Below are 13,740 nucleotides of genomic sequence, written 5' to 3'. Positions count from 1 at the left end.
AGTTTTGAAGCCTAGTTTTTTCACTCCTTTTGGATCCAGTTTTTTCACTCCTTTTGGATCCAGTTTCTTCACGACTTCCTTCTTTCCTGGTGGGATCTCCACAAAACATTCCAGACCTTCATCCACAGCAGCAGGTCTTGCATCTTTCAGGAACTGATGTGGATAGCATAATGAAGTTTCTGTGAGTGCACATATAGATGGGGGTTCTCCCAGCTCAGATTCCACAAGATCTGTGAAGCTGTCTTTTGTCCACTTCCCCCTTGGTATCTCCTTGGATCTGACTTACTGTTTCGGAGCCTTCTGATATTAGATCTTTGGAGGAGGGTCTTCATCGGATCCAAAGACTGTATCTGTTCCTTGATCCCCCCCCCCCCCCCCCCCCCCGAGTCAACTGGCTTGGAGACTTTGAGTTTGGGGGGGGGGGTTGGAGTCTACTCAGAAGCTTTTGGAGTAGTGTCTCCCCCTTGGGGCTTTGGTGCTGAATAATTCTGGTCAGATTCACTCTTGGAGTGCTTCTGGGGTTGTAGGAGCTGATGGTTTAAGGAATACAATCTCCCTTGCTTTTGATTTGCATCACCTAGACGTTCTGCCATTGCAGTTGTGGAGAGGGATTTCTCCTCATCTGGAGAAGGGTCATCCCTGCCCCCTTTTGCTCAGACAACCCTGCGTTGTCCATCCATTCCACTGGGACAGCTAACCCGAACTAATTCAGTTGGTCTGTCAGGATATAATTATGTAATACTTAACCAGAACATCCCACTGAGGAATTCCTTCAGAAGAGAATGTATAAGAGGCAACTATATCCCCCCCCCCCCCCCCAGGACTTCTCAGTGAGGACACAGATTTTGATGAGGGAGGGGTCCCCTAGATCACCACTTGCAGTCTCCTTTGGAGACATCTTGGAGCTCCTAAAATGATAAGGTGATTGGTCCTGTCACATCCCCCTCCCAGGAGGAATCTATGTTCCTGGAGGCATTTGGTCATGGTCCTTCTACTACTTGGGTGCCCTACCCCCCCAAACGAGCACGTTGACCTTGTTTTTCATCAGATACTGTAGAGTCAATAGCAAAAAGACCAGACAAGATTTTAAACCCCCCCCCCCCCCCCCCGGACTCTGCATACTGGAGCAGTGAGTCCCAGTTTATGCCATGGTTGTACTGCAGCCACCAAGAAGGAATTTGCAGAATAGTTCTCTGTCCATCACCCTAAAAGAGTTCTGGGCTTGGGTCAGTTTTGGGAAGTTCATGTAAACTTCGACCTTTACCCTCAGTTCGCGGAATTGTGGCACATTTTAAGATATTACAGAGATCTGACAAAGGAATTTGCCAATTTTTTCTGGGTCCATGTCTGCAGAGGATGAAAATTCTCCCCGCAACTAGCCACCATCAAATCTTTCAAATGCATCCATGAGGTTGATCATCCAGGCAGGGGAAGGCACCTCACGGGCACCGGGTTCAGGCATAGCCATCAGGAGACCTGACTGGATGCATTTGTGATTTTGCATATCCCTATAAGTGTGCCTTTTTGATGGCTCTTCCTTGTTCAACCCTAAGGTAAAAGTACACTTTATGGACAATTTCAGGCCAGTATAGTCATACCCCTCTAGCTGTGGACATGCATGTTTCTGCCTTCTTATAGCATTATCAGCACAGCATAAGAGGAATGCCTTGACTTTTTGGAAACTCAGGATTGTCGTACACAACTGATATCCACAAACATTAGGGTATCTACAAACTATTCCAACTAACTAAAACGATGATTAAAAAGGTCACACAGAAAAAACAGTTGGTTAAAAAATAAATAAAGACAAATCTAGCAAAGCTAGACTTTCCACTGTCTGATACCTTAAACCCCTTGTATCACAGGCAACATGGGATATATGCAAATCACCCTTTAAGGATATAGGGCGTTTCATCTAAGTGGCAAGTTTGAATTGAATGCTAGATTTATTTTTGTGTTTATTTAACCAATTGGTTTTTCTGCTGTGCTGATGCCATAAGAAGGGAAGAAACATGCATGTCCACAGCTAGAGGGGTTTGACTTTATTCACCTGAAATTGTCCATAAATAGACTTAAAAGGAAAAGTCATGGACATTCAGAATTGCCATTTAGCAGAAACACCTGATAACCTTAGGGTTATTTACATATATCCCATGATGTCCTTCTATTCACATGTTGCAGTATTCGTGCTGTAGGTCTGCTCTATTTGCCAGTCCTTCGTACCCATGACCTTACGCAGCCATCTGGGCACGTTAAATCTATTTTTAGAAAACCAAAAGCTTAAACACCTCACGCTTAAGATGGATTCCAAGTTGGTCGCACAAGCTGAACTACCGTGGAAGAAGGCCAAGGTTTACAGGCCTTCTCCAGTTGCTGCTCTGCCTTCGCATGTTCTGCCTACCATTCTAGGGGCCAAGGGATACCAGATTACTTCCGTTCAGATGGCTCTGCTGGAAGAGGCCGTGTCAGTATCCACGGAAAGCAGGTCAGCGGAGTTGATTCGGACCTCGGTCATAACAGATGTCGAGGGGGGACCAGTCGCTTGACCGGAGATCTCTCCTACACCAGCGCAGGCCTCTGTTTCCCTGCCTACCCAAACACGCACTCCTTCTGAAAGGAAGCAGAAAACTAAATTGAGCCTGACGCCTCCGTCAGCCTCAGACTGGGAGTCCTTCACTTCCTCCTTGATGCAGGCCTTTATGGCACCTGGGCCTACAGGCACTACTCCCACCAGCATCCCTGTACTAAGTCCTAGGCCGGCCTCTGCCTCCTCCCTGCTTTTAGCATCTAGTTACTCAGAAAGACCCAGACAGCCTTGCTCCTCCTCTGAGGAATCTATCTCCTATGTTTCACAGATTGCCTCTCCCATAGACTGTTACTCACTTGAATAGTCTATTGAAGGGGACTCCCCACCCGAGGACTTATCATTTGTGGAGAGAGTATTTCAAGCGGGATACTTTAGCATCCTGAATCCCAGAAGAGATACTTTGAGCTTCTACCGCTTGACTACCCTTCACCTTCAACTATTCCTTCAGTACTCCCAGCTTCCTTGGATGCCTTCACTTGGGTTTTCAAGAACCCAGACTCTCAACCTCCTGCCCCTAAGAGGCCAGATAGGTTTTACAAAGTTCCTAATAAAACCCTTAGCCGACACAGCTGTTACTACAGTATCTTCAGACAGTCTAGGCATATTGCCTTCTACTTCCTTACTGACATCCAATAAAGACAGCAAAACCATGGACAGGATGGGGGAAAAGGTATACACCTCCTCTACCCTAGATTTCAGGGCTACAAACTACCAAACCCACATGGTGAAGTATGCCCTAGACCTAGTCCGTCAGGCCTCCACTTTGTTGGCTACCACCCCTGACTGTCCAGCCAAATCAGAAATTTTCACAATTGTCCCTGGCCACCCAAGTAGCCAGACACTCCTATCTGCTGCAGCATCTGCTGCCACTGCATCCACCTTGCGCATATACTCCTGGCTCAGACTGCAACCTCTACCAGATGATTTTAAAGCCAAGATCATGGATGCTTCTCTGGATAACCTTCAATTTGGCAAAAATGCTGCTGAACTTAAAAAAAAAAAAAAAAAAAAAAAAAGCAAGAATAAAACATCCTTCGTCAGAAGGGCCACTTCCACATCTTGCCCTTCTACTGCCAAGACCACGTAGGGGATCTCTGAGACAACCTTATCCCAGACCCCCCTCAACCACAACCCCCCCAACAAGCAGCGCTTTCCAGATTTGGTTTTCTAAAAATAGATTTAACGCGGCCAGATGGCTGCGTAAGGTCTTTGGTACGAAGGATTGGAAAATAGAGCAGGCCTGCAGAATGAATACTGCAATGTGGAAGAGAAGGACGTCTATGGTTATGGTAAGATTTTACACAACTATTCTTTGCCTCTGATACAGTGGAAAGTCTAGCTTTGCTAGATTTTTCTTTGTGCTTTTTTTTTAACCAATTGTTTTTTCTGTGACACCTTTTTAATCATTGTTTTAACATTTCAAATTAGGGAGAGTATATGCTCCACCTCTTGTATGTGCATAACTTCTTTGCTTTTATAGTACCAAATGTCTTCAGGAAATCTGATCAGTTTTTTCCCCCTTTTCTTCTAATTGGGCAAACGAATAACCAAATGTATTTCCTTTATGGTAAAAAAGGGTTTATCCTTGCCCAGGCCCTTTGGAGCTTATTCCAGAAGGTCTATGGCAGTTTCTTCAGCCGTCAAATCAAGGGCTTCCGTGGATGACATTTGTGCAGCTACAACTTGGTCTAATTCTCGCACCTTTATTGCTGATAACAAATTAGTTTTTTAGGAACAGAGCAGCCTTTAGCTCTGCAGTACTCCACTATATCCTTCTATGAGGGCCACCCAAGGTTCCAGTAGCGGGAGGACTCTGTCCCATCAGTTGAGGAATGAATGAAAATGAGATCATCGGATGGAACGTTGTCATGAGTACATAACTTTCTGTGCCGTCCATTTTCATTCTTCCTCAACTTTCTTCCCACCTGCTCCCATCCTTTCCTTCTGGAAGGATCTAAGAGCGGTATAGGAACAACTGTTGCTTGTTTGTGTTCCAGCTTCCTTCATCCTTTCTGCCTTTATTAGTTTATATAATAGGTTGTGCCTTTATTTCTATGGGAAGCAAATTCGATCGGAGGTATTTTTAGGTTGGCAGGGTTTTATGTGTAAAGGGAGGAGCTCGAGAGTTCTTGGATCTGATGGAATCGGCAGCGTTGGATCAGACTGTGATCCAAACCCATCAGTTGAAGGAAAATGGCCAAAGCAGATGGAATGTTATGGTGAGTGCTTAACTTTTTTTTTTCCAGTACTTAAAGCTTTATTTCTTTAATCAGTGAGTCTTGTTAATGCTGCTCTGCTCCGGACTGTAATTACCCCATTGCAAATGGTCTCTTAGTTACAGAATCCTTCTAGTCTGTTTACAAAATTTCCCCTTTCTTTCTTTTGTTTAAAACTTGGGCTTTGTGGCATCATCAGTAGGACCCTTGTTCATTTTCAGTTTCACAGATATTTCTATTTTTGTAGGTATATCAGTTAGTGAGGGTAAATTAGTACACCCTTTTAAAGGCAACATTTTTAATTCTTCCTAGCTTTCACACTGGCCAGGATGTCTGTCTTTTGTCACTTCAAGAGTTTGTAATGTAGCCCTTCATGGGCATGTTTATGCTCAGATATCCACTAAGACTTTGTGTGTGTAATGTGTACATATAGTGTGTGTGTGTATAATGTACATGTTTGTATATGTAAATGTGTGTATGTATGTATGTATATATATATATATATATATATATATATATATATATATGTGTGTGTGTGTGTATGTATATATATAATGTAGATACATATATATATATATATATATATATATATATATATATATATATGTATCTGTGCCTGTTTCGTAGATCTGACTACAGTGCGGGTAAGGGGAAATTCCCTTTTCCCCACTGTAGTGCAGTCTTTGAGTGAGGATTTTTTTAAAACTATACATACACTGAAGCGCTTTTCGATGGTAAGCGCTGTGTGTGTGTTCGGGTCTACTTCAGTAGACCGAATTCCCACTTACCTGACTTTCAAAAGGCAGTGATGGAAAAACCCGTAACCCCAGAAGACTGACCGCTCGGAACATTGACAGAACACTATGGTAAGTAACCGCTTGGCCAGCATGTTGACCTTTTGTCCCTTACCTTCATGGTAGTGTGATCTGAGTTAGTATATTTAGTTGGGCGGGTTTTGTTTGCTTCTGCTTTTGTGTGTGTGGGGTTGGACGAGTGGTTACTTACCTTTAGTGATTTGTCAGTGTTCCGAGTGGTTGGTCTTCTGGAGTTTTGGGTTTTTCATCTTGTTTTTTTGAAAGTTGTGGAAGTGGGATTTCAGTCTACTAAAGTAGATTTTGTGCGTATAAATGTATATGTTTAATGTACACAATGTGTGTGTGTATATGTAAAAATGTGTGGAACCTCATTGTAGAGATGAGTTATTTGAGTCTGCTTCTTCCTCCTCTCCGTTGAAGCTCCTTTTCTGCATTCTAGCCTTGTGGCCTTCAATTTGTAACTTCTGGAAGAGGGGCATAAGAGTTGTAGGCTTCAACTATGAAATGTGTATAATTCAGTAATGTAGAAATATTTTTTCATGGGTGGTGAGGAGTGTGCAGCAAACAACTGGCCATCACTCTTGGATGGTTCAGCTCTTGCTGATGTGTGCTTTTAATTACAGTAAAATGCTTTGCTCGTATGGCAGTAAAGTGTTTGTATGTAATGCAGTGTTTGCTAATGTTTTCCATCAGCAGTGCTTCTTAGAACTAGCTTATGTTTTGGTATTAGAGCATGAGTTGGCTGTGCTTTACTATTTATGCTGTGGACTCTGGCTAGATTAATGATTGCAGTGCACCTGTAACCTGTTGTTTCAGGTCTGCGGTGCTTTAGTTCAGGATGCTTTTGTTATGTTTCTGTAACTGTGTTGCTGTTGAAATTCCTGTTAATAGCCTGGTCATGTTCTTTCTAAATCCTTGCATGGTTTCTTTAATTGCTGGCAAGTGCTTTTACATACTAATCTGTTTGACTAGGGCTTATTTTTGTATTACTTTTGATGACGTTATTTCAGATGGGCTTTACGTACAGGTTGAGGGTTTTCTGTTTGCTAAAGTTTCCTTGTCATGTTGTCTGAGCTTTGTGAAGTGGTGGTATATGTTTTGTTTGAAGAAAGAATGTGCTTGATGTAAGGAGACACTGTTAAGAAATGGTTGTGCATTATCAGATTTGTTAGTTTGTTTTATGTGAGGCATGCTTCATTTTGCTTACCAAGGTAAGTGACTGTACTCGTGGGTGTGATGTGTAGTCAGTTGTAGACGGAGAACTACCCTGGTTGATGGTTTTCAGCTGACCTGTGCTGAAAATGTATAGTTTACTAATTTTGAACACATCTGATTAAAACAGTTACATGAGGGAGAGTTATGAAAAGTGTGAAAATTGAAGTGTCTGGCCATTTCACAGGTCTACCATTTTGTTTGTTGAACTTCACTGAAGACCGTTTGGGGGGTTTGATTGTATTGATGTGGTGTGATGCATATAAAGCTGAGTTGTATTTGTTTACTACAAAATCTGCTTTTGTCTCAATTAGGTATGGTCTTGAACGCAGTTTTGAACGCAGTTTACCAGAATTATCGGATACTCGACGTTACTCTGAACTTGAGTCTTACCGTCGTACTGTGGATCATCCCACTGATTATCGCCGTCTTCCAGAGTCAAAGTTAGATTTCCGTCGTCCTGCCGATGACTTGTCTGATTACCGCCTTTCTCCAAACGCCGATTACCGCAGTTCAGCACAGCTAAGCGCTGATTGGCGCAGTTCAGCACGTCTAGGTGTTGATTATTAGTGTCATGATGTATAATCTGTCTTTCTTGGATTTAAGCATCAAAGTTTATCATCTTGGTTTCAACACTGCAGTTGAGGACATAAACCTTTTAAACGAAAATATTAGGACTTGCCATCTGTAACTTTTTTTTTTCTGTTCATAAAGTATCCTGAAAAAACTTGTTTCTGATATTGAGCATTTTTTGAGGGGGTGCTGGTTGTAGTTCAGCATCTGGCTGGAGGACTTGAGGCTACCACTTGTCCTCTTTGGATTCTAAGGTTTTGTGTGTGTGTGTGTGTGTGTGTGGGGGGGGGGGGTTGCAGCCTTTTGATATACGATGGTCTGCTGGCTGTGACTTTAGGTATAGTAGGAAAAATTTATGTTTGCAAGAAAATGAGTAGTGTGTTCCGTAGCATAAAGATCCTAACTTTGCATTACAGAGTTAGGATATCTCCGTTCTTTTTGATAGTCTCTTCATGTCCTCCCCGGTAATAATTTTTTTTTGCGCAGTGCTGGTTTTGAGTTGAAGGTTGAGTATTACAGGAGTGATTTTTTTTTTTGGTAATTCCACCTTCCTGATGCTTTGTCATGCTCTGGAGTCTATGAATATTTTTTGGGGAGCAAGCTGTATAACAATCGAAGCTGATAGCATTAGTTGGAGCATGTAGCAGTCTGAGCTCCTTTGTCTCAAATTTATCTGCAGTATTACAGAAACGCTCAGTTTTAACCCCCCCCCCTTCCCTTTGTCTGACCCAGTTGTGACCCTGCAACTTATTGTACAGGTAAGACTTGTCTTTGCTTATTTTATCATGAAGAGCAGTACAAGTTAAGTAACCTTCCTTATTACTTTTGTACAGCTGCATACTGCATCTTTACACTTTTTTGATTTATTGCGTAACTGATGTGCAACAAATGCTCATTTAAGTTTGAGTAGGGTTTTACTCTAAAGTTTGTTTTACGGATTCTATTTTTTTACATGACAGTTCAGTGTGATATTAATTCTATAAATTTACATGCAAGTTAACAGTTTGTGGGGTGTTAACTGCTTTTGTAAAATGACTGATCTAGTTAAGGGGCACATTAATTAGTTGTGTCCTTTTGTTAGCTAGACAGGCTGTAGTGCCTTTTTTCACTGCAGTGGAAGTATTTCACGTACTTTGGATCCATTTGACCTGTTCAGTGTTTACCCTGTTTTCTCTTTAGAAACATGCACCTGAGTGAACGAAGTTTCACACTGCACTCTAATCCTTTCAGCCTCTTGCTGGCTCCCTGGTGTCTTGTCTTGCTGTTATTGGTTATATCAGCAGATATGGTTTGAGTGGGGTGCATACAGTGAGAAATAAATTTGGGTCTGAGATTGTTATCCCTGTTGTTTTCTTATTTTGGACAGAAGCAGCTAAGAGCATGATTGTTTCCACATATTCCCCATTGTGGAAGTCTTTTGTGTCTTTTCTGCATGCTTATTTCATTACCTCTGATTTCTGATCCCAGTGCAAGTTTTACTGGGATAGAGAACTGGCTTTTGGCTGGTGTCTCCACTGTTGAAACATGGATTCTTGTCTTCTGTTTGGGGTTCCCTTTTACTATTTGGTAGCCAACTTTGTCTTTAGGTAAACACAAGAGGTACTTTTTTCAAAACATTGTAGTATTCTGATTTCTAGCCTTGTAGCTTACTTTCCAGCTTTCAAGAGCCCTTGATGTGAGCTGCGCCCACTTTAGATCCTTTATATTTTGTCTTCTGGTTTGCTGAAATGCCTTTTGTTTGAATTGCTTAATCTAAGCATTACATTACTCGTCACTTTGCAAAGGTTGCATTTTCTTCATGTACTGCTCCATTAAAATGGGTTTGTAGTGTGGGTCGGTACACATGGATAACATTGTACCATTCACAGAACTCTGTAGCTCCCAGCATTCGTTGTGCTTCAAATAAGCTGGAATGAAAATTAAATTTTCTTTCATTCATGTTTGTTTAAATAATAACGTATGTTTGCATCTTTTTTTGTAGAGACATTTTCATTCACTCCAGAGTGTAAATTTCTTTTTTGCAGGAAGAATAAAGTTTTAATTTTGGAATTTGATGTTTAATCATTCAGACAGAGTCTGGGAATTGTGATGTAGGGAAAAAAAATCAAAAAACTTTTGAATGGAACTATTTCTTCTGCTAGGAGCATAACTTAAATACTGAAGTTTGCCCTATTTGTATTTTTAGTGTTTAACTCTACCCCATGCATTTATCTAAAGATGTTCATGTTTCACTGTTGCAGTCATCACTTGTGGGGTTATCCCTGCTAGGTAGCCTTCGGCCGGGCTGAATACCAGAATAAAGAATATCCCTCCTGCGTCGACTGCAGGTTACATGGGACTGACATCAGGGCTGTAAAGGGAGGCAGCCAGTGCCGTCAGTCTTTCTTGCCGTGGAGCCCGAAGCAGAAGCAGTTTGCGAGTGCATTGGTCGGCCGTTGCCAAAGTGAGGAAGAAAAACTACTAAAGCGAAGTGCCCTGTTGGCGGTATTTTTCTTGCACTTAACCGGTGTCCGAAAAAGTGAATGGTCTCCTTTGTAGAACACAGATAACCACACTGAGACTTCCATAATCTGTGTGTGACTTTAGGCCCAGACCACGACATCCCTGTATGTCGGTTCTGTGCTTTATTTAACGCTAGGACCATCCGTAGAAGAGCTGAATTTGTAGCCAGGCAGTTCAGGGAGAGTAGTGTGGAATGCAGTGGATCATGTTTGCCAGTTCACACCAATTTTGTGATAATTTCCACTTTTTCTTTGTAGGTGAGCTCCTTTGTGCAATCCATTCTGCACCAGCGGTCAAGATTACTTCAAGTGCATGCCCTTCACTCTCCCTTAGAGAGGTGAGTGAGGTAAGACTTGTCATTTCTTTCCTGTGCCAGCCCAAGTCTGATGCCCAAGCTGCTAATCACAGTGGTTGCTTATGTCATAGTCCACATGCCATATTACTTTGACTTTTCTCTAAACTTGAAGGAAGCAGGTCTAAATATTCTAATTTGTGGACATTGCATATTTGAAAAACTGAGCTTTCAGAAGTGCGCAGTAGTTTAAAGATGTTTGTTAGTGAGACTAATTTTTGTCTTTGTCCATCCAGGTGAAGGAAACACTGATGTCAGTTTTCATTTTATCTTTACCTGGTTCAGATCTGAACCCTCTGATCCGAGACTATCATTGCAACAGCTTGTGGCAACCAAAAAGCTTTCAAGCACCCTACCCATAATGCTTCTCTTAGAATCACCTCTGATTTACTTTGCTGCTTCGCGAACACATGGTACTTCCTTTAGCTCTCAGACAGTTAAGTGGATATTTCCTATTTTTAATGACTTTTTTTCTTAAGACTTAATCTATTTAAATTTCTCCCTTATCCTTTTTACTAGCTAGATGTTCTTCGTCTCACATTGCTGCAGTCATAACCTGTGGGTAGTCCGCTGTCCTCGGTCGGCCCGAATACCAAAGAGCTAGGCTGGCGTCGGTCATTGTCACCCAGAGCTGACGTCAGTACGTAGTGGTACTTAAGCGCATGACCGACGCCATATCCTCAGTCTTTCTTGCCGCGTGGTCCGAAGCAGAAGCAGCGTTTGCAAGTGCCGTTCGGCGTTCTGAAATTTTCATTTATCGAGTTTCAGACCGAAGACCAAGTTGGTCTAAGTACCCCGTTGGGGAAATTTTTGTCTTTTCTTGCCTCAGTTATCCGGATGTCAGAAAAAGTTAATAATTGCATTTCTTGTGGGAAACGGATACCTCATAGGGATTATCATTCTTTCTGTATTCCTTGCTTGGGGCCTGAGCACGACGTGGTCGGGTGTCGCTTTTGTGCTAGTTTTAATAAGCGCACCATTAAACTTAGATTAGATTGTGCCAGGCTTGTTTTCGGTAAAAGGTGTAACTATAACATGCCATCGGATCCTCCGACGCCCGCTACCGCTAAAAAGCGCAAAGATAAATCTTTGAGGTCTAAACCGGATGAGTCGTCCGTTGCGGACTCCGGTTCTTCAGAGCCTCCGGTTGAACCTGTGGATCCTGCCGAGGGTTCGGCTGAATCCCAGGGGGAACCTTTACTTTTGCAGGAGTTGGCCTCTCAGGAGTTAGGCCCAGCTGAGGGCGCTTCTCAGGTATCTGTAGTTCCATCTTTACAAAAGGTTATTAGGCCTTCTACTTCAGTGGCTAAAGGCCATACTAAGGCCAAATCTTGTCTTGTTGGCCCTGGTCATAGTTCTAGCTCTCCAGCCCCTGTTCCTAAAAAGCATATGTTGAAAATGGCAGAGGACTTGATTACTTTGATCAGGGGTTCTATGCCCCCCCCCCCCCCCCAGAGAAGAGGCCTAGGGTGGAGCCAGATTTAGAGGGAATGGATCATTCCTCAGACTACTCTGATTCCTCAGCTGAAGAAATTCAGGATTTCCCTTCCTATTCAGATTCGGATGCAGAGGACTCCTGTCCTTCTGCTTCTCCTCCAGAGGATTTTTCTTTTTCTGAGACTTTACATTCCATGAGGGAACATTTCAAGAGGGAAGGTCAGGATTTTTCAGATTCTCGGAAAAGGCTTAGGGAATTTTTGTTTCTGCCACAACATAGGCCCTTGGCTATTCCTCCTGTCTTAGATGTTGTTCAGGATGTTTTTTCTGAATCTTCCCTTAATCCTGATTCTTTGCCTCCTGCCCCTGTTAAGCCAGACAGATATTACAGAGTTCCAGAAGCACATAAGTATTTGTACAAGAGTCCTAGAGCTGATCCGGAAACTATTATTCAAGGTCCGAAGGGTGTTAGGGCTTCTGTGGCTAAGAATCCAGTTCCTTTGGATAAAGATTCTAGAGCATTAGATAGGTGGGGGAAAAAGTGTACACCTCCTCTACGTTAGCTATGAGGGCTTTGAATTGCCAATTTCATATGCTGAAGTATCAGAACTTTTTGTTAGGCCAATTGAAATCTAAGGTGGATGCTTTATCTGAGGGTATAGAGTGTAAGGAGCTCCAGGAGTTGGTTCATGCATCAGATCAAGTTGGCAAACATTCTTTGCAGTGTGGTTTCGATGCTCTTCAGGCTTCATCCAGGGTGGCTGCTACAGGTTCAGTTATTCGTAGACATGCCTGGCTTAAGGATCAAAATTTGTCAGAGCATGTTAAGGCTCGGATTTTGGATGCTCCTCTACAATCTGAAGTACTTTTTGGTCCTCCTGTGGAATCAGTTTTGAAAAAGATGGAAGATGAGGCTAAGTCTATGCAGGCGGTCAAGGATTTTATGCAGGTGCAGCCCCCTAGAGGATGGTCTTATCCTTCGGATTATCAGTCTAAGGGCAGGTCTAGACGTGGTAGAGGCAGGGCTCACGCTCAGGGTTCTTTCAGACCTAGGACTTGGAGTTCTCCTGCACAGTCTTCTGGTGAGGGCAGGGGTCAGCCCTTTCGTAAACAGACCCAATAACCTGTATCTTCCGCTGCCAGACCCTTCTTTACTGGCAGCTCATCTAGGAGGAAAGTTGGGACTTTTCAAACAAAACTGGCATTTGGTCACCCAGGACAAATGGGTGTTGGCTATAATAAATCAAGGTTACAAGTTTTATTTTCACACTTTTCCTCCTTTCAAAGGCATGCCGGATGTGCCTCCTCAGCAAAGGCTGGAGGCTCAGGAGCAAATTTCTTTGCTTTTGCAGATGAGGGCAATTCAGGTGGTCCCTCCGTCAGAAGTAGGCCTAGGATTTTATTCCCATCTATTCCTAGTGCCAAAGAAAGGAAACACTTGGAGGCCAATTCTGGATTTGTCCATTCTCAATACCTACCTAGACATTCCAAAGTTCAAGATGTTAACATTACAACAACTTCTGCCTATGCTAGGCAAGGATCACTGGATGGTAACCCTGGATCTCAGAGGCCTATCTTCACATCCCTATCAGGCCCAGCTGCAGGAGATTCCTGAGATTTCGGGCTGGTACTTCTCATTATCAGTTCTCTGCATTGCCCTTTGGTTTATCTACTGCGCCCAGGGTATTCACAAAAGTTCTGGCTCCTGTAATTGCTTTCTTCAGACAGAGAGGAATACAAATGTATCCTTATCTGGACGATTGCCTGATTTTTGCTCAAAACAAAGACATGTTACTACAACATCTCCAGTATGTAATGGCAGTTTTAAGGTGCCTAGGGTATTCTGTGAACGAAATAAAGTCCAGTCTAGTGCCCTCTCAGGACATGTGCTTTTTGGGTGTGAGACTGAATACAGCTTCTCAGATGGCATTTCTGACCCCGGACAAACAAAGAACTCTTCATCTATACTTCCAGCAATTATCAGTAATGTCCAGGCTGACTGCAAGGACAGTCCTTCAAGCCTTGGGGTTCATGGCATCTTGCATT

General features: G+C 42.8%; 1 protein-coding gene across 1 annotated transcript in view; it reads left to right on the top strand.

Moving 5' to 3' along the window:
- Window positions 1-9,452, top strand: part of LOC122805662 (RNA-binding protein 14-like) — a 180,605-nt gene extending 171,153 nt beyond the window's left edge. Inside the window, exon 4 of the mRNA XM_044075974.1 lies at window positions 7,145-9,452. Coding sequence (XP_043931909.1) covers window positions 7,145-7,400 — 256 coding nt within the window. The 3' untranslated portion in view covers window positions 7,401-9,452. The remainder of the gene's footprint in view (window positions 1-7,144) is intronic.
- Window positions 9,453-13,740: the final 4,288 nt, after the last annotated feature.

The sequence above is a fragment of the Protopterus annectens genome, chromosome 6.part1 (genome assembly GCF_019279795.1).
Source record: "Protopterus annectens isolate FY-2018-M chromosome 6.part1, PAN1.0, whole genome shotgun sequence".
Classification (NCBI taxonomy): Eukaryota; Metazoa; Chordata; order Ceratodontiformes; family Protopteridae; genus Protopterus; species Protopterus annectens.
The sequence above is the reverse complement of the archived record's forward strand: the minus strand, read 5'-3'. Positions and strand labels throughout refer to the sequence as shown.